The sequence below is a fragment of the Protopterus annectens genome, chromosome 1.part2 (genome assembly GCF_019279795.1).
Source record: "Protopterus annectens isolate FY-2018-M chromosome 1.part2, PAN1.0, whole genome shotgun sequence".
Lineage (NCBI taxonomy): Eukaryota > Metazoa > Chordata > Ceratodontiformes > Protopteridae > Protopterus > Protopterus annectens.
In genome coordinates this window covers 592,690,650-592,712,576 of record NC_056727.1, presented here as the reverse complement: position 1 = coordinate 592,712,576, position 21,927 = coordinate 592,690,650, and the positions used below count along the sequence as shown (strand labels likewise).

Genomic DNA, 21,927 nt, shown 5'->3' with positions numbered 1-21,927 from the left:
AGTAGGGAAATCCTTATACCTCCTCTTACACGTGCACTTACCTCCCTTTCTCGGTAGGGGAAAGAGACCAAGGAGGAAGAACTGACAGAATTTCCTTCTGAATAAGGAACTCCATTTGGATTGTCTTTCCTGGGAATGTTTGACAATGCTAGAGATGATAGGTAAGACGATCAAAACATTTTTTTTTTCATTCCCTGGTCCCTAAGATCTTCTGGAAAGTACAGTTGTGTACACTTACCATAAATATAGATGTTCGAGTGTATTCACTGTTGCAGTCATTACATTTGGGTAATCTGCTGGCAGGTTGCCCTCAGTCGGCCTAATTAACAAAGTCTTGGGTCCTGCGTCTGTTGCTGTCCCTTCTTCCATGACGTCAGGTCATCAGGGGTATAAAACATGCAGCCGACGCCATTACATTAGTTTTTCTTGCCACAGATGTCAGGTGCCCCCCAAATGGGGAGCAAATAAAATTAAAAACACAACAAATATACCTCCAACCAAAAGCAAATACACCAAAAGGGTTTTTAAGCATAGTGAAAGAAAGTAGAGGTATAGCCAGAGAAAAATAGGGAGCTGGAGGGAGGGTAACCAGGACTGCAACAGTGAATACACTCGAACATCTACATTTATGGTAAGTGTACACAACTGTACTATGTTCTTTGTGTTTCACTGTTGCAGTCATTACATTTGGGTAGATTCCCAAAGCTGTGGTTGGGTGGAGGGAATTATACAGCATTAGGACCAGCTATAAGGCCCTGCAGGACAGCAGTGGCAAAGCCACCTCTGGATTTAGAGAAAAGTGGTAAATGGTAATCTTTATTTTCCACACAGTCAGAAATTATCATTTTCTGTTTAAGCAGTCCCATGATATGCTGTTGATATTTTATCATATGAAATCGACAGTTTAAAGCCCTGATTGCCAAGGTTGTAGAAGTGTAAACCTTCTTACCCCATCTATCCAGCGCCCTGGAATCTCTATCAGAAGGAGTAGGATTTTTAGTAGTAGAAGCCTTAATGCCCTTGGGACCCTGAGAAATGGTTTCAGGATCCGCAAAAGGATTTTTGAAAAGGAATTTGTGGGAGTCAGTAACCCTGCAGTATCTGTCTGGCTTACAAGGAGCCAGAGGCAGAAAATCAGGAGCCATAGTAGATTCTGAAAAAACATCATCAACAATGTCTAGAACAGGAGGTATAGCCAAAGGCCTATGCTGAGGAAGAAGAAGAAAATCCCTAAGTCTCTTTTTAGATTCAGAAAAATCCTAACTTTCCCAGTGGAAATGTTCCCTTAAGGTATGTAAAGTTTCCCCAAAAGAAAAATCCAAAGGGTGAGAAAGCAGAAGGAATGGAATATTCTGCATCAGAGTCCTCATAAGTAGGTATAGACAACTCCTGTTCATTAGAAGAATCACACAAGGACCTGTACATGTGGCTTAGGTGTCGGTTTTTTAGACATAGGTCGAGATTTTGGCCTTAGTTTTGAAGATGGCATCGGTCTAATATACAAATCTGTAGGCCTGAAAACACCATCAGAAGCTGGTGCCTGCACAGCGGCTCCGGACCCATCCAAGGTAGAGACATCCGCGGGTTCCATATTTGAAGCATCTCACGGCATACTGGACTCCGAATGGGTCTCAGTAGAGGCCTGCGAATCAGAATTAGCGGGTATGAGGGGCTGCAAAAGCACCTCACTGAGTACTGGCGAACTGGTGACTGGCTTAAGAGAAGCGTCATCGGCAGTTTTGGACCTCAACGGCCTGTCTCTGTCTTTTTCTTTGCGTTTTTTTAGGTATTCCGGTAGTCGGATTGCTAACCAACGATATTTCTGGAGAATTAAAGCGCGAGCCAAAATATTTAGAAGCAAAAATGTACTGATGTTTAATAGTGCGTTAATTAAATAAGGCACAGAACCAACAGCAAGGTACGTTGTGGTCAGGGCCTAGGCAAGGAATACAGTACAAATGGAAATCCTTATGAGGTATTTGCTTCCCACAAGTAATGCAATTATTAACTTTTACTGACATTGGAAAGGAGCAAGAAAAAGTTTCCCCAACTTAGCTTTTTAGTTGAAGACTTTGGATCTGAAACTCAAAACAAAAACAAAAAAACAAAAAAATAATCCTTGTTTTCCCGCCTTTCTCGACTAGTTTAGACCAGTATACAGGCATTGCTGTATTCTGGGCTGTGGTGTAGTTCCTGTGTTGTCCATTACCTTACTTGGATAGAAGGAAGTTTCTTTGCTCACCAGTGGGAGTGGGGAGCCTTGAGCAGCCTACCTGTCCTTGGGGAAAGTGACCTCAGCACAAGAAGCTGTAGTAATTGGTTGTTTGGGACTATTCCTAGCTCTTTTGTAGTTCACTGCTTAAAATCCGCCTCTGGGCGTTTTTTTCTGGCTATACTGCTCAGACAAGCTCCACGGGTTTACAGAGTGGTCCTAGCAGCAAGGAACTCAAAAGCGACTACCTTCTGGATTTAAGTATATTTGCTTTTTCACTGGAAATAGCTTCTGTTGCTTACTTTAAACTAGCCTGAACTGTTTTTTTTCTGATTACTGCATTTATTTTTAAATCTGCACTTAAAGTTACATTTAGTCAAATTTAATCGAAAGTTTGCTTGTTTGTTTGTTTAATTTAACTGTGGAGGCTGCCCACTAAAGTGTGCTAGCCTGTGTAACTAATTTATCACTGTCTCTGCATTTTCTGTGTATTTCTACAAAAAAAAAAAAAAAAAAAATCCTTGTTTTCCCGCCTTCCTCGACTAGTTTAGACCAGTATACAGGGATTGCTGTATTCTGGGCTGTGGTGTAGTTCCTGTGTTGTCCATTACCTTACTTGGATAGAAGGAAGTTTCTTTGCTCACCAGTGGGAGTGGGGAGCCTTGAGCAGCCTACCTGTCCTTGGGGGAAGTGACTTCAGCACAAGAAGCTGTAGTAATTGGTTGTTTGGGACCATTCCTAGCTCTTTTGTAGTTCACTGCTTAAAATCCGCCTTTGCGCGGTCGTGCGCGTAGCGCAGCGCCGGTTAAACAAGGTTACTTTTTCTGGCTCCGCCAAGTCTGCTCTTCAATTTTTCCCTTAGAACTGTTCTAATTGCAATCTAAACAGCCTATACTCTATTTGAAAAGCTCAGCACTTGCTCCTAAAGCATTTTTATACAGGTAAAGCACTCTTAAACAAAGGAAAGTACTTCATTCACCTAAATTCTGTTGATTACACATCTCCCTATAGGTCCTTTCTGACTCAAGTTACACAGCAATCTTTTTCACTATTTCTAGCATGTCGAAGGGTCAGTTGCTGGCGTCCTCTCCTGTTCAGCTGGTGAATCTGGGAATCTTGAGGCAATGTTACACTTGCCTCATGTACACAGACAACCCTCTCCTCTTCCCAACAAATACAAATATATGCGAGAGATGCAACTATATAGCCAAACTGGAGGCTGAGCTCTCAAAATTCAGAACTGGAAAGACCAGTCAGGAGGAGAAGGTAACCACGCACACCACAAACCCAGTCTCACATAGAACCATCACAACAGCAAACCAAACACAAACACACAAAAACATACTCGGAGGCGCTGATTAAAAATCTACCAAAACAACAGAGGCCTCCAAAGCAGACACCCAAGCAACCACCACCTAAAGACATAGCACATGCAACACATAGTTCACAAAGTCAGTGTGCTAAACAGTCACAGCCCTTAAGGCCAAACAACATGCCAGAAACACTTGTAATAGGTGACTCCATAGTCAGACACACTGACGTCCCGCTCACCAGACTGAACAAGGAAAAGGTCACAGTAAGCTCCCTGTCGGGAGCTAGAATCCGCCACATAACACAAGCACTCAGGTCACTTCACAGCAAGTACAAATATGACTCAGTCATTGTACATGCCGGTGTGAACGACCTGAGGCACCTCCTGGACTACATGAAAAGAGACATAGAGGAGCTCTCTGATTATGTAGCCCAGGCGGTATGACCCTGACCCTGAGCAGCATCTTACCCTCACCAAGAATGATGCCACAGTACAAAGACAAAATGATCATTTTTAATAATTGGCTTAATTACTGGTGTCATTCTAAGGGGATCCAATGTCTGTCTGCTTGGGATGACATGCTTGACAAGCCACGCTGCTTGGCAAGGGATGGCTTGCACCTGTCACCCCTGGGCTTCCGCATATTGGCCAAGGCTCTTGCCACCCCATAGTGCCTTTTTAGGCAAGGCTCAAATGACAAACCTACCTCCCTAGAAAACACAAGTGGAAAAAAACTAAGGGTAATGCTGCTCAATGCCAGAAGTCTAAACCTCAAGATGCACGCCCTCAAAGCCCTCCTCAGTATGGAGAACATTGATGTCTGTGCAGTAACTGAAACCTGGTTCAAGGCTCCTGAGAGCACCCCAGCACTATCAGGTTTTACCTCATATCATGTTTTCCGGCCCCAAAACTTGGACCGAACCACAAAAGGAGGGGGAGTATCAATTTTCAAAGATAGCCACACCTCCAGGTTAGTGGCAACGCACGAAGGATCGGAGACTATCCAGGTGCAACTAACCATAGGCAAAACTGCCTTACAGTTTTGTAGCATGCTACAGACCACCCTCTCAAACTCAGGAACCCCACACAGCCTTCCTGAAGACACTGGAGAGTATGAATGTCTCTCCAAATACCATCATTTTGGGTGACTTCAACTACCCAAACAGACTGGGAACATTACTCAAGCCCCAACACCCTAGCCCAAAGGTTCCTAGAATTCATAAACTCAAATGCAATGGAACAACTAGTCACCACTCCCACAAGAGGAGACAATATACTAGACCTGATCATCACAAACATGGGGACAAAATGCTCCACACCGGAAGTATATCCCTCATTGGTAAGATCAGACCATAAATTAATCTCACTGGAAATCCACATCCCGCCCCCCACCCCCTGCACAAAAGACCACAGTGAAGAACTTCTCAAAAGCAAACTTCACACTTCTTAAGACTGAAGTGGTATCCTTCAAGGCCCCTGGGCCAGTGGAAACCACAACCCACACTGCTGAATCCTTTGGAAATGCCTTCTATGGGCACCTTCAAGAATGCATGGATCATGCAATCCCAAATAAAACCAAGACCCATTCCCCCAAAGGCAGGTGCTGGTCTGGTGGACCCCAGCCATAAACAAACTTTACAACAGGAGGAGGAAGCTACTACATGACAGAGCAAAATCCCTAAAAGGGAAGGCGTCTCTGATCAGTACTAGCAAAAAACTACGATCACTCATAAAATCATCCAAGGCCAAATTTGAGAGAAAAATCGCAAAAGACTCAAAAGACAATCACAAGGCCTTCTTTAGCTATGTTAGAAACCTGGGTGGAAACTCCCAGATATGCGCAGAGTTAGTCCAAAATGACACAAAATACACTGAACCCACTGACATTGCCAACATTCTGGCAGACAGGTTCAGTGCAAATTTCTCCCCCCCAAAAGGAAAAATAACTATCCCAGCAGAGTGTAGCCTCCCTAACATCTCAGATGCCCAGGTGAGAGCCGCCCTCTCTAAAGCTAAAACACAGCATCAATGGGACCGGATGGTGTCCTGGGCTGTGTGCTACATGAACTCCAAGAGGAACTAAACCCACACATAAGGCTGCTGTTTAATCTTAGCCTTACTACAGGATATGTACCCAAAGAGTGGCGTACGGCAACAGTGGTCCCACTTCACAAAGGCGGTGCTTCTACGGACCCTGAAATTACCCCCATAAGCTTGACGAGCCTGGTCTGCAAAGCTATGGAGAGGATCATTATGGAACTCATAAGCAAAGACATTGGGGACCTACAGACATTGGATCCTACCCAATTTGGCTTTGTCAAGGGCAGATCCTGCCTTTTGAACTTGGTCGACTTTTTTGAAACAGTCACTAAGGCCATTGATGAGGGCAAGGCAGTTCACACAGCCTACCTTGACCTTGCAAAAGCCTTTGACACAATACCCCACTCGGGCATCATAGACAAACTCACCAGCTTAAATGTAAACCCATATGTCACAAGATGGGTTGCAAACTGGCTCAAGGACAGAACCCACAGGGTCAGAGTTGCTGGAGCCATGTCAGACTCTAAGTCAGTCACAAGCGGTGTCCCACAGGGCTCAGTCCTGGGACCCCTCTTGTTCGGCATTTATTTTTCTGAGGTACAGGCAAACATAGGAGGATTGTGGCTGACAAAGTTCGCAGATGACTGCAAACTGGGCGCCATAAATGATACTCCAGTGGACACAAACATCCTTCAGAGAGGCCTCATAGAAACAGATAATTGGTGCTAGAGCCATGGCCTTAAGCTGAACGCCAAAAAATGTATAGTCATACCCTTTGGGAAAAACAAGGTACCGACAAATTACCACATAGGCGGTAATCCACTAAGTACGAAGAGGTAATCAGGGACCTAGGGACCCAGGTTGACAGTAACCTCTCATTTGACACTCACATTGCCAAAGTGGTTAGGAAGACCTTCTACATTGCCCACCTTATCATGAAGGGTTTCACATCTAGATCAAGAGAGGTCATTGTGCCCCTGTACTCTTCTCTTATCAGGCCAATGATTGAGTACAATGCCCCATTTGGGATGCATCTCACCCGACACCTGCAGTAGTTGGAAAGACCCCAAAAGTTCCTCACCAAGAGGATAAAGGGTCTTAAACATATGTCATATGCTGCCCGACTGAAAAAACTCCAGCTCCTACCGCCTACTCAGAGGTGATCCGTGCCTGACGTACAAGGCCATGTCCAATTCTGAATTAATACTAGGCTATCTGCCCGAGGGCATTTACAAGCCTAGCCCATCGTTTTGTGGCTTACGCCACCCCTTTAGTATGGGGAACTATACCCATTATTTTGCTGTGCCTCTGTCGAGCAGTGACACTGAGGTAATCCCTGGGGTATATCTGCGATCTCCCATCCATTGGTCAAGATTTCTCTTGAACAAGGCCAGCGAGGTGCTCTGCCTCACATGTACCGGGATTCTGTTCCACAGCATAGGGAGTCTTTGGGTGATGAATCTATCCCTCCAGCACGTCCTATTAATAGCCGTGTCGAGGTTTAAGTCTCCGCCCATGTGGCTCTGATGGATCTAGATTTTTGAGGTGAAGCATATTCATCAAATCTGGGTTTGACATGGCCTTGTATGTTAGGCAAAGGTCACCTCTGAGCAAGCGTGCGACTGAATAGAGCTGGAGTTCTTTCAGTCGGGCAGCATAGGATAGATTTTGAGACCCTTTATCCTTTTGGTGAGGAACTTTGTGGCCTCTCCAGCTGCTGCAAGTGTCGGGTCAGATACATTCCAAATGGGGCATTGTACTCAATCATTGGTCTGATGAGTGATGAGTAAAGGGAGACTATAACCTCCCTTGATCTAGATGAGAATCCCTTCATGATAAGGTGGGCAATGTAGAAGGTCTTCCTAACTACTTTAGCTACATGGGTGTCGAATGACAGACTACTATCAACCTGGGTCCCCAGGTCCCTGATAACTTCTTCTGTGCTCAGTGGATTGCCTCCTATTTGGTAGCTAGGGGTAACCTTGTTTTTCCCGAAGGGTATGACTATGCATTTTTGGCATTTAACTTTAGGCCGTGGCTCTGGCACCAGTTATCCGCTTCTGTGAGACCCTTCTGAAGGATATCTGTGTCAGATGTGTTTTCTACTATGGCTAGTTTGCAGTCATCTGCAAACTTTGTCAGCCATAACCCTCCTGTGTTTGCTTGTACTTCAGAAAAGTAAATGCCAAACAAGAGTGGGCCCAGGACTGAGCCCTGTGGGACACCACTTGTGACAGGCTTTGAGTCTGACATGGCGCCAGCAACTCTGACCCTGTGGGTTCTGTCACTCAGCCAGTTTGCAACCCATCTTGTGATGTATGGGTTAACATTTAAGCTGATGAGTTTTTCAATGATACCCGAGTGGGGTATTGTATCGAAGGCCTTAGCCAGATCGAGGTAGGCTGTATGGACTGCCTTTCCCTCATCAATGGCTTTGGTGACTGTTTCGAAAAAGTCAACCAAGTTTAAAAGGCATGATCTGCCTTTGACAAAGCCAAACTGGGTTGGATCCAAAGTCTGCAAATTCCCAATGTCTTTATTTATGAGGTCCATTATGATCCTCTCCATGGCTTTGCAGATAAGGCTTGTCAAGCTAATGGGCCGGTAATTACCAGGGGCGGTGGAGGCACCGCCTTTGTGAAGTGGGACCACAGTTGCAGTGCGCCACTCCCTGGGTGCGTATCCAGAGGTAAGACTTTGATTAAACAGCTGTCCTAGCTGTGGGTTTAATTCCTCATTGAGTTCGTGGAGCACACAGCCGGGGACCCCATCAGGTCCCATGGATGCTGTGTTTTTTGCTTTGGAGAGAGCAGTTCTCACTTGGGCGCTGGAGATGTTTGGGGCGCTGCAATCATTTGGTATAGATATCTCTCCTTTTGTGGGGGGGTGAGAAGTTTGCACTGAACCTGTCAGCCAGTATGTTGGCAATGTCTGTAGGATCAGTAATCTTCACATCATTTTGAACTAGTTCTGAGCATATCTGGGAGTTTCCTCCTAGGTTTCTAACATAGCTAAAGAAGGCCTTATGATTGTCCTTTGAGTCTTTAGCTATTTTTCTCTCGAATTTGCTTTGGATGATTTTATGAGAGCTCTTAGTTTTTACTTATAGTGATCAAGGGTGTCTTACCTTTTAAGGATTTTGCTTTATCTTGTAGTAGCTTCCTCCTTTTGTTGTAGAGTTTGTTTATGGCTGGGGTCCACCAGACTGGATGCTTGCCTTTGGTACAAAGAGTCTTTGTTTTGCTTGGGATTGCCTTATCCATGCAGTCCTGCAGGTGCTGGTAGAAGGCATTTGTAAGTGATTCAGCGGCTTGAGTACTGTTTTCCGCCGCTCGGGGGCCTTAAAGGAGACCACACTAGTCTTTAGAAGTGTGAAGTCGGCTTTGGGAAGTTCTTTACTGTGGTCTTTTTATTTCAGGTGGGGTGGGATGAGGACCTCCAGCGAGATTAGTTTGTGATCTGATCTCACCAGTGAGGGTATACTTCGGTGTTGAACATTGTGCTCCCATGTTCGTGATGATGAGATCAAGTATGTTATCTCCTCTTGTGGGAATGGTGACTAGTTGTTCCATGGCATTTGAGTTTATGAATTCCAGGAACTTTTGGGCTAGGGTGTTTGGGCTTGAGTAGTGTTCCCAGTCTATATTTGGGTAATTGAAGTCACCTAGTATGATGGTGTTTGGTGATACATTTATCCCCTCTAGTGTTTTCAGGAAGGCCATGTGAGGTTCCTGAGTTTGTGAGGGTGGCCTGTAACATGCTACTATTTGCAGAGCAGTCTTGCCTACGGTTAATTGCACCTGGATGGTCTCCGATGCATCATGCGTTGCCACCAGTCTTGAGGTGTGGGTGTCCTTGATGAATATGGATACCCCCCCTCCTTTCTTGGTATTTTCCTGATTTTGGGGCCGGAACGCATGATATGAGGTAAAACCTGATAGCGCTGGGGTGCTCTCAAGAGCCTTGAACTAGGTTTCTGTCACAGCACAGACATCGATGTTCTCCATACTGAGAAGGGCCTCGAGTGCGTGCATTTTGAGATTTAGACTTCTGGCATTGAGCAGCATTACCCTTAGTTTATTTCCTTTTTTGTGTTCTAGGGTGGTAGGTTTAGAATTTGAGCCTTGCCTAAAAGGCACTATGGGGTGGCAAGAGCCTTTGCCAATATCCGAATCCCAGGGTGACAGGTGCAAGCCGTCCCTTGCGGCAGCGTGGCTTGTCCAGCATGTCATCCCAGGCAGACAGATACTGGATCCCCTTTGAATGACACCAGTGTTTAAGCCAATTGTTAAAGCTGATCATCTTATCTCTGTATTGTGGCATCATTCTTGGTGAAGGTAGGATACTGCTCAAGGTCAGGGTCATACCTGCCTGGGCTACATAATCAGAGAGCTCCTCAATGTCTCTTTTCATGTAGTCCAAGGAGGTACGTCTCAGGTCGCTTACACCAGCGTGGACAATGACTGAGTCATATTTGTACCTGCTGTTGAGAGACCTGAGTGCTTGCGTTATGTGGCGGATTCTAGCCCGACAGACAGCTTACTGTGACCTTCTCCTTACTCAGTCTGGTGAGCAGGGCATCAGTGTGTCTGACTATGGAGTCACCAATGACTAGTGTGTCTGGCATTGTGTTTGGCCTTAAGGGCTGTGACTGTTTGACACTCTGACTGTGAGGTCTATGTGTTGCAGGTGTTGTGTTCTGAGGTGGTGGTTTTTTGGGTGTCTGCTTTGGTGGCCTCTGCTGTTTTGGTAGATTTTTGATCAGAGCCTCCGAGTATGTCTTTGTGTGTTTATGTGTATGATTTGAGGTTGTAATGGTACTATGTGAGACTGGGTCTATAGTGTGTGTGGTAACCTTCCCTCCTGACTGGTCTTGCCAGTCCTATGTTGAGAGAGCTCAGCCTCCAGTTTGGCCGTATAGTTGCATCTCTCGCATGTATTTGTGTTTTGTGGGAGGAGGAGAGGGTTGTCTGTGTACATGAGGCAATTGTAACATTGCCTCAATATTCCCAGGTTCACCAGCTGAGCAGGAGATGACACTAGCAACTGATCCCTCGACATGCTAGAAGGATAGACAAGAAACTTTAAAAAGATTCCGGGGATGTGGGTGACCGACAAATCGGGGGTTGCCTTTTTGGGGTGCTATCTATAAGAGTGCCGTATCAAGGTAATAAGTACTGTAGGAGCAAGTGCTAGGTTTAACAGATAGAGAATAGTCTACTTAGAGTCAAGTAGAGATGATCTTTTTAGTTATAGGATACGCTGATTAGATGAGTAGTATAGGTCGAGGAAGGTGGTTTCAAGGGAAAATTTGAAGAGTGGACTTTAGGTAGCCGAATAGTTTAAACCTGCTTAACCGAGCTGCCCTAGTGTGCAACAGTGGCAACTCCGCTAAATCGCTAATGCGCTAAAACGTCTTTATAGCAGGGGCTGGAAAAGACAGGAAATGACCCAAAATGGCCAATAAACTACAAGTTACTGCCTTAAACCACTCCTCTGAGGACAAACAGGCAGTTCAGTACTCCCTACTCCCACTAGTGAGTAAAGAAACTACCCCTTGACCAAACAAGGAAAATGGAGAAAACAGGAACCAAGACAAAGCCCAGGGATCAGCAAAATCTGGTCTCTGGAACACTAGTTTAGGAAAGTATGGAAAGCAAGGATATTTTTTGTTTTTTCAAGTTTTTTACAGAAAAGCAGAAAACACAATAAATGCTATGATTTTCGATTAAATGCTATCAAAAGCTAGTACACTTGAGTGTATTAGCCTGTAGTTTAACTTTTAGGCAAAACTTAAACTAGCAAGTGCAGTAAACAGTTTTAACTTATAAACACAGAAAAACAGTGCAAACTTTGATAAAATAAGCAGAAACAGTAGTCGAAAGGCACAAAAAGTCGAAAAAGCCAAGAAAAATACTTAAAATCTGGAAAGGTAGTCTTTTCTGGTCTCTGCTGCTAGAGGAACACTGCTGGCCACCACGAGGAGCTGTGCTGAGTTCTCAATAGCTGGAAAAGCCCGCCAAAACGTGCTTTATAGCAGGGGGCTGGAAAAGACAGGAAATGACCCAAAATGGCCAATAAACTACAAGTTACTGCCTTAAACCACTCCTCTGAGGACAAACAGGCAGTTCAGTACTCCCTACTCCCACTAGTGAGTAAAGAAACTACCCCTTGACCAAACAAGGAAAATGGAGAAAACAGGAACCAAGACAAAGCCCAGGGATCAGCAAAATCTGGTCTCTGGAACACTAGTTTAGGAAAGTATGGAAAGCAAGGATATTTTTTTGTTTTTTTTTCAAGTTTTTTTTTTTACAGAAAAGCAGAAAACACAATAAATGCTATGATTTTCGATTAAATGCTATCAAAAGCTAGTACACTTGAGTGTATTAGCCTGTAGTTTAACTTTTAGGCAAAACTTAAACTAGCAAGTGCAGTAAACAGTTTTAACTTATAAACACAGAAAAAACAGTGCAAACTTGATAAAATAAGCAGAAACAGTAGTCGAAAGGCACAAAAAGTCGAAAAAAGCCAAGAAAAATACTTGGACATGCTCCACCTCAGAAAATCCAAATCCATCAGAGCCAAGAGAACAAGTGACTTAAACCTCAACACAGAAATAAATAGGACGTGCTGGAGGGACAGATTCATAACCCAGAGGCTCCCTACACTCTGGAACAGAATCCCAGTCCATGTTAGGCAGAGCCCCTCACTGACTCTATTCAAGAGAAATCTCGACGAGAGGATGGGAGATCGTAGGTTTACCCCGGGGGTCATCTCTGTGTCACTACTAGACAGAGGCATAGTAAACTAAACCCTGAAAGGGCGTAGTATTCTCATCCTAAGGGGTGGTGTAAGCCACATACACTCTGGCTAGGCTTATAAATGCCTTAGGGCAGATAGCTTAGTACGAACCTATGAACCTATAAAAAGAAAACTTCAGGAGTTGGCCGACCGGCACTTGCGAACTGCTTCGGCTTTGGGCACCGCACGGCAAGAAAGGCTAATGTAATGGCGTCGGCTGCATGTTTTATACCCCTGACGACCTGACGTCATGGAAGAAGGGACAGCAACAGACGCAGGACCCAAGACTTTGTTAATCAGGCCAACTGAGGGCAACCTGCCAGCAGATTACCCAAATGTAATGACTGCAACAGTGAAACACAAAGAACATCTATCCTTCCAAACAGTCGCTCTTCTATAAAAGGCAAACAAACATAGACTCATTTAAGAAAAATAAGAAGTTCCACAAAAGGCACCAGTTTTGCAGCAAAAGTTGATGATAGGTTAGTCCATATCGGTGATTCAGACAGGTAGAAATCAGCATCTACAAATGGTAATAGGCAGCAGATAACTGGATATGTTTTTTTCCTCATTTCTGAAAATGAAGGATGGAGAGCTGCATTTGATATAGTTAAAAAGACCTTATCACATGAATTATCTACATCTGCACCAGAGGTCTCCAGCCTTCCCCAATAAAACACAGGTCTGGATGGCTGCCCTGGAGGTGGAAGGCCTCAGGGCCAGGGAGGCACTCTGTAGAGTCACAAGGCAATATTTTGCAAATGTTTGTAAACAAAAGGCACTGTTGAGGGTTTTGGGCTAAGTGTGTGTGCAGAAGGCTGGTTGCCATGACTGGGGAGGACCTCTGAAAAGCTCCTGAGATAGTCTTCCCTTTCTTCGTGTTACTGTAGACATCATACGTCTCATACTGTGCACACAATAAAGACCAAGAAACCAGGTTTGGCACACCAGCACCATAAGCAGACAAATGCAACTACTGAACTCTTCCTAAGGTAAATACAGCTTTATTTTATTATTTTATTTTACATTTGTTGACCGGGACAGTCCAACTGGATATATTGTCCATTTTCAGTGGAGGACCGGGGAGAAAAGCTTCACATACCAAAAGAGAGACAAGTACATACATCACTGAGTGATAAACTCAGGCAGACATGTTTAGAAAAATATAGATAAATAATACAGGCACATATCAGTATACACAATGTACACACTTGCATCTGATTGGCAAAGACATATCAGAAAATGTGAACATAGAATACAATCAGCTCTCATAATTCACAATGCTTAGACATTCAAATGCTATGAGGCATAGGTACCTGGCTAAACAGCAGGTTGGGTAGCAAGACATGTATGAGTGAAGTTGTTAGTCAGGTTTAGAACAAGAGCACAACCAATGAGATGTGAGGTATTTTTGAGTTCTCTTTTAAATAGGGGTAGTGAGGTTTCCTTGGTAATGGTAGTAGGGAGTAGATTCCAGATTTTACCGGTTGAGTTGGCAAATATAGCATCGTCTGCAGAGTTGTTGGATTTTTGGGTCAGTATCATTAGTTTATCAGCTGAGCGTAATGGCCTGGGGGCACTATGAGGGGTGAGAATATTTTTGAGGGCAGGGGTGTTATCAGGTTGATGGAGTATTTTATGCACTACTATAAAGCTTGTTGAACTGTAGAAGGGTAGGATACTCTAGCCATCCCATTGCTTTGAGGTTCTGGTGGGTCCTAAAAGTCATGCCAGTAGCGAATCTGGCTATATGATTGTAACATCCTGATAATTTGTTGAGATCGGTTTTGGATAGGTTGGTGAGTATAGGGGAGGCATACATAAGGGTAGAGAGGAGGTGTGATTTTGCAATAGCTATCTTAGCTGGGGGGGGGGGGTGAGGAACGGTTTGGATCTGTACAGGCAGCCAAGTTTTTTGTTGATGGACTTAATAGTGTGATTGACATGTTTATCAAATTTAAGGTTGTTGTCTATTATTACGCCTAGAATCTTTGTATTGTCATCAGGGGAGATAATGGTGTCATTGCTACAGTTGATGTTAAAGGAAGCAGGAGAAATTCTACGGTTAGGAGAGAAAAATAGTAGCTTGGTTTTGTTAGGATTTAGAAGCAGGCAGCAATTAGCTAGCCAAGTTTCTACCATGCTGAAAGTGGTCTGCGTGAGGGTTAGAAGTTGTGTAGGAGAGGAGGCAGAGCATATATTAGTGTAGAGTCATCTGCATATTGGATGCAGGTGGCTCCTGGGAAGGTGGTGTGCAGATCATTGATAAAGACAGAGGAAAAGAAGCGGACCTAGTATGGAGCCTTGTGGGACACCTACGGTTACAGGAAGTTGGGATGACAGCTTGCTCTGCCAGAAGACATCCTGCTGCCTACCGTTTAGGAGTGAAACCATTGTATTGCGTGTTGGTCTAAACCGACTGTTTGTAGGGTACTGAGCAGTAGCTGATGGTTGACCATATCAAAAGCTTTTGAGAGATCTAGGAAGAGTGCTGAAGATAGTTTGTTGTTGTTACGATGAAGATTGATGACATCAGAGAAAGATGGAAGAAAGATGTGGTGGTACTGTGGAATGGCCTAAAGCTGTGCTGAGAGTTGGCGAGCTTTCCGTTTTGAATAAGAAAGTGCATGATTTGATTGTGTACACATCTGTCCATGATTTTAGCTAGTGGTGAAAGAATGGATATAGGTCTAAAGTTAGATAATTCAGTGGAACTTCCTCCTTTATGGAGAGGCATAACGTGATATTTTCCATATTGCTTGGGATGGATCCTTCTGAGATGGATCTATTGATCAGAATAGAAATGGGAAGTGCTATGGCATCAGCTGCTTTTTGAAGATTTTGAGTAAGAATTCCCAGAATAGAATGCCAGACATCCCAACAATTGACTATGATAATCCTGAAAGCAAGGGTTGCAGTGATACTTTTGGTGTTAACGACTGGGATGCCTACTACCAAAAGCTGGGGGAGGAGCCCCCCCCCCCTTTTTACTTGACAGCATATATATCTTGAGAGGCTGAAAAATCAAGTACAAATACATTTCAAGGTAGCCCACACTGTTAGTTAAGGTCAACATAGAAAAATCACTACATAAGTTAGCCCACTTCAGAAATGTATTCCTACATGGAAAATGTTACAAACTGAATATATATGCTTCTGGAAAAGGGTTTTGAATCTTACAACAAGAAATAAAATATTCATTACCCTAAAACAACCAGTAAGAAAAAAAAGCCCACAATGAAAATGAAAATCTTATTAAAAACTACACATTTCTTGAGGATTTCAAGGGAAAGTCAGTTGTAAATACAGTAGTATATACAAGTCAACTACGTTTCAGGCACTTACTTGAATACTATGTAACATCTGAATAAATAAATATGTCATCAAGCACTTACCTGAACATCTTCACTTCTTCAACTGCTTGCCCAGCTTTCTCATCAGCTACACTTAATTTCTGCTCCTTCTCCTGCCGCTGAAACTCCTCTTGTGTTAACTTCCTGAGAGGAATTCACAAAATACATGAGCCAATCTTCACTCACATTTCAAACAGTAAAATCAAAGTCTACTACAGCAAAGTCATCTGGGAAAATTTAAGCACATGTGATCATTTTTGTGGCAAATCCAAAAGAAGATCAAAAACTTTTTAAGCAAAGCCAATGGAATTTGACATGTATCGTCCACACATTGGCATCACGACATGCTTCTTCTAAACTATGCCCTTATGTTTTCAATTTATACAACATTTTACTAAAGGCTTAAAATACTAAACAGTATTTATTTTTTAACTTATTTTAATAGTTTGTTAGTTTGTCTCTTTCGGCTTTTCCCGGTTAGGGGTCGCCACAGCGGAACTCCACCTACAATACCAAAGTCCAATTAAAATAAAAATTTTAATATAAAATTAAAAATTTCAACCATATTTAATTACTTACAACCCATTTTCAAACTTGCTCAATAAAATGCATAATACGTCATTTGTATTCTGGCACTACAATCTACGCACAAGTCAAGCCCATTAAAATGCTGCTGAATTCCACATTCTACAACCTGCAACACTAATCATATGCTAGGTAACTTATTCAATCTAAAGAAACTATACAGTTCATGTAATAAACTGAAGTATTCAAAGTAACACAGATGCAGAAAAAAACAGAGCTAATGGAGTTACTCGACTTAAGCATATCACTGAGAGTGGCACTTTTGTAAAATTGTTAAAAAAACTCCCTATTCATTAATAACAACCTGCCATGTTTTCAGCTTTTATCAAGCACCTGAAGAGAACTATAGCACCATCCACTGACGACACAAGAGTGCTGATTCTTTGTAGCCAATTAGCTGGAACTGAAACTGAAATAAACAATATCAAAAAATTCTTTACAAATTATCTATTTTTGCCAGAGGGATAATTTAACTGCCTCCAATCTGCATTACACATTAAATAATAAAATTCTGAATCACCAAATCTTAAAGAGAAAAAAGGACTTTCCCCAGTGTAGAAATTTTGATCCAGGGCATCCATTTGCATTGAGCACAGCTGCAGCGTACTTAGAAACAGTCAATCACACAGATATTGCTGAAGCCCTGTTTAGTACAGCCACTGCTCGGTCATCAGTTATCATATGCAGATTGTGGTGGTAATCCTCATCTTCAGTTCTTCTAGCAGGAACTGTATAAATCATGCAACACAGCACAAACTCTTAACAGCTAATAAATGCAACACCATAAGCAGGCTAAAACTAAAAGTAATATACAGCAGGAATGCTACACAAAGATACAAATTCATACTCAAATCTTAAGACCAGTGGCAGAATGGTATCCATAATGCTGCTGGAGTTCATCTCATAAACTATATGGATATACAGCTTAAAGACCAAGACTGCATGGTTATGGTACCTCAGACTACTTTCTCTTCTTTGAGTTATGATGGTCTTAAAGTAGGGGTGGAGGCGGGGGCACTGCTTCTCATGTCAGGAGATGCAGGGCTGCAAAGTCCCCCCCCCCCGACAAAACCACTACAATGGTATCACATCAAACTGCAACATTCACTGTATTCTCCTAGAATACCAGTTTATTTTCAGAGTTTCAGAAAGCAATTACAAGTCTCACACAAAATACAGCTGTATAAGTAAACTTACCATAATAGCATATGTTCGAATGATCATTGCCTTAGCTATATGGGTTATATCCAACCAAGGATATAACAGTCTGTCAACTTCCAACGCTTCATGGCACCTTCCACTCACCCAATCTGTCAGGCAGCTCAAGCTGAGCTGATTAAAAGACAAGTTTGAGTGTCAAGCCCTTCAGAGCTTTCCTGCTAACAGGGACATAGAGAAAGAGGCTTAGCCCTGAAAAGAAAATGCTAGGAAGAATAAAAAATAAATACACCCTGGCATAAACAAAACACCAAAAAACAAGGGAGATGGATGGAGGGAGGGAGCAGCTACTGCAGCACTGATTATTCAAACATCTACTGTTATGGTAAAGCTTACTTCCACAACTGTATTATGCTCATCATATTGATCACTGCTGCAGTAGCCTTATCTATATTGGTAGATTACCCCACCTTACTACATTAGGGAGGTGGAGGAGAGGAGACCAAGAGACCCTGGAGAATGTTGCCTGCAAAGCCTGAGCTAGACCTAGAAAAGGAATCAAGGTAATATTGCTTTGTAAAAGTATGAATACAGGACCAAGTTGCACCATCAAGAATACTTCTGGAATCCAACCCTTTCCAAAAAGCCATAGATGAAGCCAAGGCCCTGGTAGAGTGGGGGCCTTGACACTGTCTGGAATAGTTTTGTTGTGGTCAGTACAACACAAGGTAATAGCCTTAGACAAGGATTTGGAAATAGTCTGCTTTGACACAGGTTGTCTCTTCTTCTTACCTTCACAAGCAATGAATAACTGATCTGAAGATCTGAAAGATTTAGTTCTGTCAAGATAGTACCCAAGCTGTCTGTAGGCATCCAAGGTATGGAATATCCTTCCTCCCTCATTTTTGGGTCTAGGAAATGGAGAGTTAAGCTTAAAGTAAACTCAGATACCACTTTAGGAATAAATGAAGGATTAGTTCTCAAACTCCAGTCCTGTATAAAATAAGACACAACTGCCTCACCATAACAGCTTGCAACTGAAGATACCCCTCTTGCAGAGCTGAGAGCAACTAGTGAAACTTAAAACCAAGCGCCAAGTCCTTTGTTGTTTTACTTAATTTATTTATAAAAGTGTACTTCCGTGGATGTCTGAGCGCTGTGGTGACCACCTTTTTGCAATTGGTAAAACTGTTTTCTACGTTAAGAACCTCAAGTCAACAAAGTCAGCTCATTCAAATGGAGCAAGTGTTAGCTTCTCTAAAACAAAATTAAGATCCCAGGGAGAGGCCACTAGTTTTCTTGGAGGACTTGTGCAAAACCCCTTTCAGAAATATTTTGACATGAGAATGCACTGCGAGAGGAGAATCCATGGGAAGGCATGATGAAATGGCTGATAAATGAACCTCGACAGAGGAGTAAGAAAGGCCATAGGACAGTAACATACATCAATATTGTAAAACCAGAGAACAACCAGCTAGCCCTGAATGGGTATTGGTTATGCTGTTGGCACCAACTAGAAAACTTTTTCCATTTGCTAATACATGATTTTCTAGTAGCAAGCTTTCTTGCCTCCATTAGTACCTGCTGCACATCCTCAGTAAACAGGTGCCTAAAAGGAATTAAAACCTGATCATCCAAGTAGTCAAATGAAGTTGACTGGTGCTGAGGTTTATCAAATACCCCTGTTCTTTTGTGATTAGATCCAGTCTGTGAAAATTGTCCCTGGTCATTTTCAAAAGACGGGAAGACCAAAGTTACCTGGGCCAGAAGAGAGTCACCACAATGATGTTGGGAGAGTCCTTCTGAATCTTCAGAAGTACCCTGGATATTAGTGGAAAAGCATACATTCCTGTCCAAGAGAAAAGACATCCGTCTTCCAGGCCTTCTTGCATGAAGTCCTAAAATACAATCTTGCCAGCTGGTTGTTCAGATAGGAGACAAAACAGGTCTATTTGAGAAACTCTACACACATGGATTAAGTATTGGAAGAACCTGGATCTAATTTCTATAAATGAGGTTCTGCCCCTGTCCTGCTCTGCTTGTCTGCCACACAATTTTCCTCTGATGGAATGTAGGATGTCTGCAGAGCGAGATTGTGCTGTGAGTCTACATCCCAAACTAACAAGGCTAGTATGCAGAAGGGGGTACACAACATAGCTCCTCCTTGCTTGTTGATGTACCACATGAATTTGGTTGTGTGTAATACCTTAAAAACGTCACAGGGACCAAACTTGATTCAGACAGTTGAGTACCATGATCAGGGCAAGCATTTATTTTATAAATTTCTGTGCTTGCATCTGTCCTAGGTGTCCTACATACCTTGCACTTTTATCCCTCCTGAAACTACGCCCCAAGCATAGTTTGAGGCGTTTGTCGTTACTGATTGCACTGGTACAGGGAGGAAGAAGGGGAGAAGTAGACTTAGGGATATCTGTTGTCTCCACCAAGTGATCTCTCTTCTGAAAAACACCAGCATTGGGATCTGAAAAGACAAGTGGTGTTGGTGCTGGGGCCACAGAGACTTCAGATACCAATGCATCTTTTTCATGTGAAGTCTTGTCAGGGATATCATGAGAATCAGAGAAGCCATGAGACCCAAAATTGTGAGGTATTCCCTCTCAATGACTAAAGTCCGAGTGGAAAACCCTTACAAATAGATCTAGATATAGATCTCTTTTTTTTTTCCTGTGGAAGAAAAGCTCTTTGAACTGTGGTGTATAGTTGACATCCCAGAAATGCAATCCTGTGAGAAAGAGTCAAGACTTCTGAATGTTCTCTTGGAATCCCAGCTTGTAGAAGAGATTTTTCACCCAAAACAGGGAATCCTGACACTTCGAAAAACACTCTATAAAGATAAGCAAGTTGTCTAAATATGGACAAATGTGGATACCCTGTACCCTGGAATGAACTACAACTGGAGTTAGACACTTTGTGAACACTAATGGTGTAGCAGATAGTCCAAAGAATAAGGCAGGGAACTGATGATGTGATCCAGGCACACAAATCCTTAAGAAATGCTGGAGGTCTGGATGAATAGGAATGTGATAATCACCTTTTACATCTAATATTACACGGAAACTTGAATGAATAAGAAAAGGTAACAGGTTGTAAAATATCATTTTGAATTTAGGCATCATCAGAGACAGGTTTAGGAAAGAAAGATCCAGAACTGGTCTCCAAGCATTTTCTTTGGCACTAATAACATCCTTGAATAAAACCCCTTGCCCATCTGGGAAGGGGGAACTGGTTCCATCACTTCTTAGAACAGCATGTGATGAAGTACAGGTGGAAATAAAAGACTCTGGTCTGGAGGATGAGGAATTCCCTCCTGAAAGGAGGAGTTTCCTTCTATGGCCATCTACAACCTTCATGAATGATCTTCAGAACCCATTTGTCTGGAACTACTTGTTGCCAATAGAAAATGAAATGGGAGAGTCAGACTTTCTGGAAGAAAAAAAAAGGGCTGACAGGGTGGGAGGGGAAACAAAGTCTCTTAAATAGTCATTTTGACTTATTGTATTGCCCATGGTTTTGGGAGTTGACAGAATTCTTCTGGAACCCCTTGCAATTTCTTCTGTTTACCTGCATTTTGTTGTGACTGTTTGCTTTGCTTTTTGCCAAAACTGGATGTGGAGTTAGATAAACCATTGGAAAATTTGGAAAAGAAGGGCTGAAAAAATCTTACAAATTTCCTGTATCAGCTTAGACCTTTTATCACACTTTTTGATCACCCCTACAGCACAAGGACCAAAACCTAGATCACGATCCAAACGAGAATTTAAGATCTCATTTTAGCATCATCTGGGAGGTACTGAGAATGCAGCCATGCAAACCTCATCATAACAGTATCATTGGCCACAGCCCTTGAAGTATCAAGAGAACCATACAAACACTCTAAGCAATGAGTAGTGACTTGAACATTAGAATAAATTAAATTTAACATCACGAGAAGAAACTGCAGACAAAACATTCTTAATACTTTTATTTTAAGATTTGTTCTGACAAATTGTAAGAGAATGACAAGTTAAAATTCTGAAAATCAAAGGTTGAGGAGGAGCCACTTTTCCCATACTTAATAATCCTCTCATCCTTATCAGAAATAGCAGCACTGGAATTAACTGTTAAGCAGCAGTAGGATTATGTAAAGCTATACTGTTGGAGCAGGTTTTGGAAGAATGTTGTTTGTCTTTTCAGCTTTTTCCGGTTAGGGGTCGCCACAGCGGAACTCCGGTCCGTTAATGATTGGCAGTAGATTTTGATGGTGCCAAGTTGCCAGCCTGACACCCAACCTTCAGCGAAGGCACGCCCATTCACACATGTCTTTTGGAGGCCACTCGACCGTGGGGGGAGGACATGCAGACTCCACATAGAAGGCACTCCAGCCAATAATCGAACAGGAGAATCTCTTGCTGTGGGGCAACAACGCTACCGCTGTACCATCGCGGCTTCAGCTTTTGGAAGAATGT

At 42.8% G+C, this 21,927-nt stretch overlaps 1 protein-coding gene across 1 annotated transcript in view; it reads right to left on the bottom strand.

Moving 5' to 3' along the window:
* Nucleotides 1–21,927, bottom strand: part of MIA3 (MIA SH3 domain ER export factor 3) — a 1,691,550-nt gene that overhangs the window by 294,930 nt on the left and 1,374,693 nt on the right. Inside the window, exon 18 of the mRNA XM_044060179.1 lies at nucleotides 15,761–15,862. Coding sequence (XP_043916114.1) covers nucleotides 15,761–15,862 — 102 coding nt within the window. The remainder of the gene's footprint in view (nucleotides 1–15,760; nucleotides 15,863–21,927) is intronic.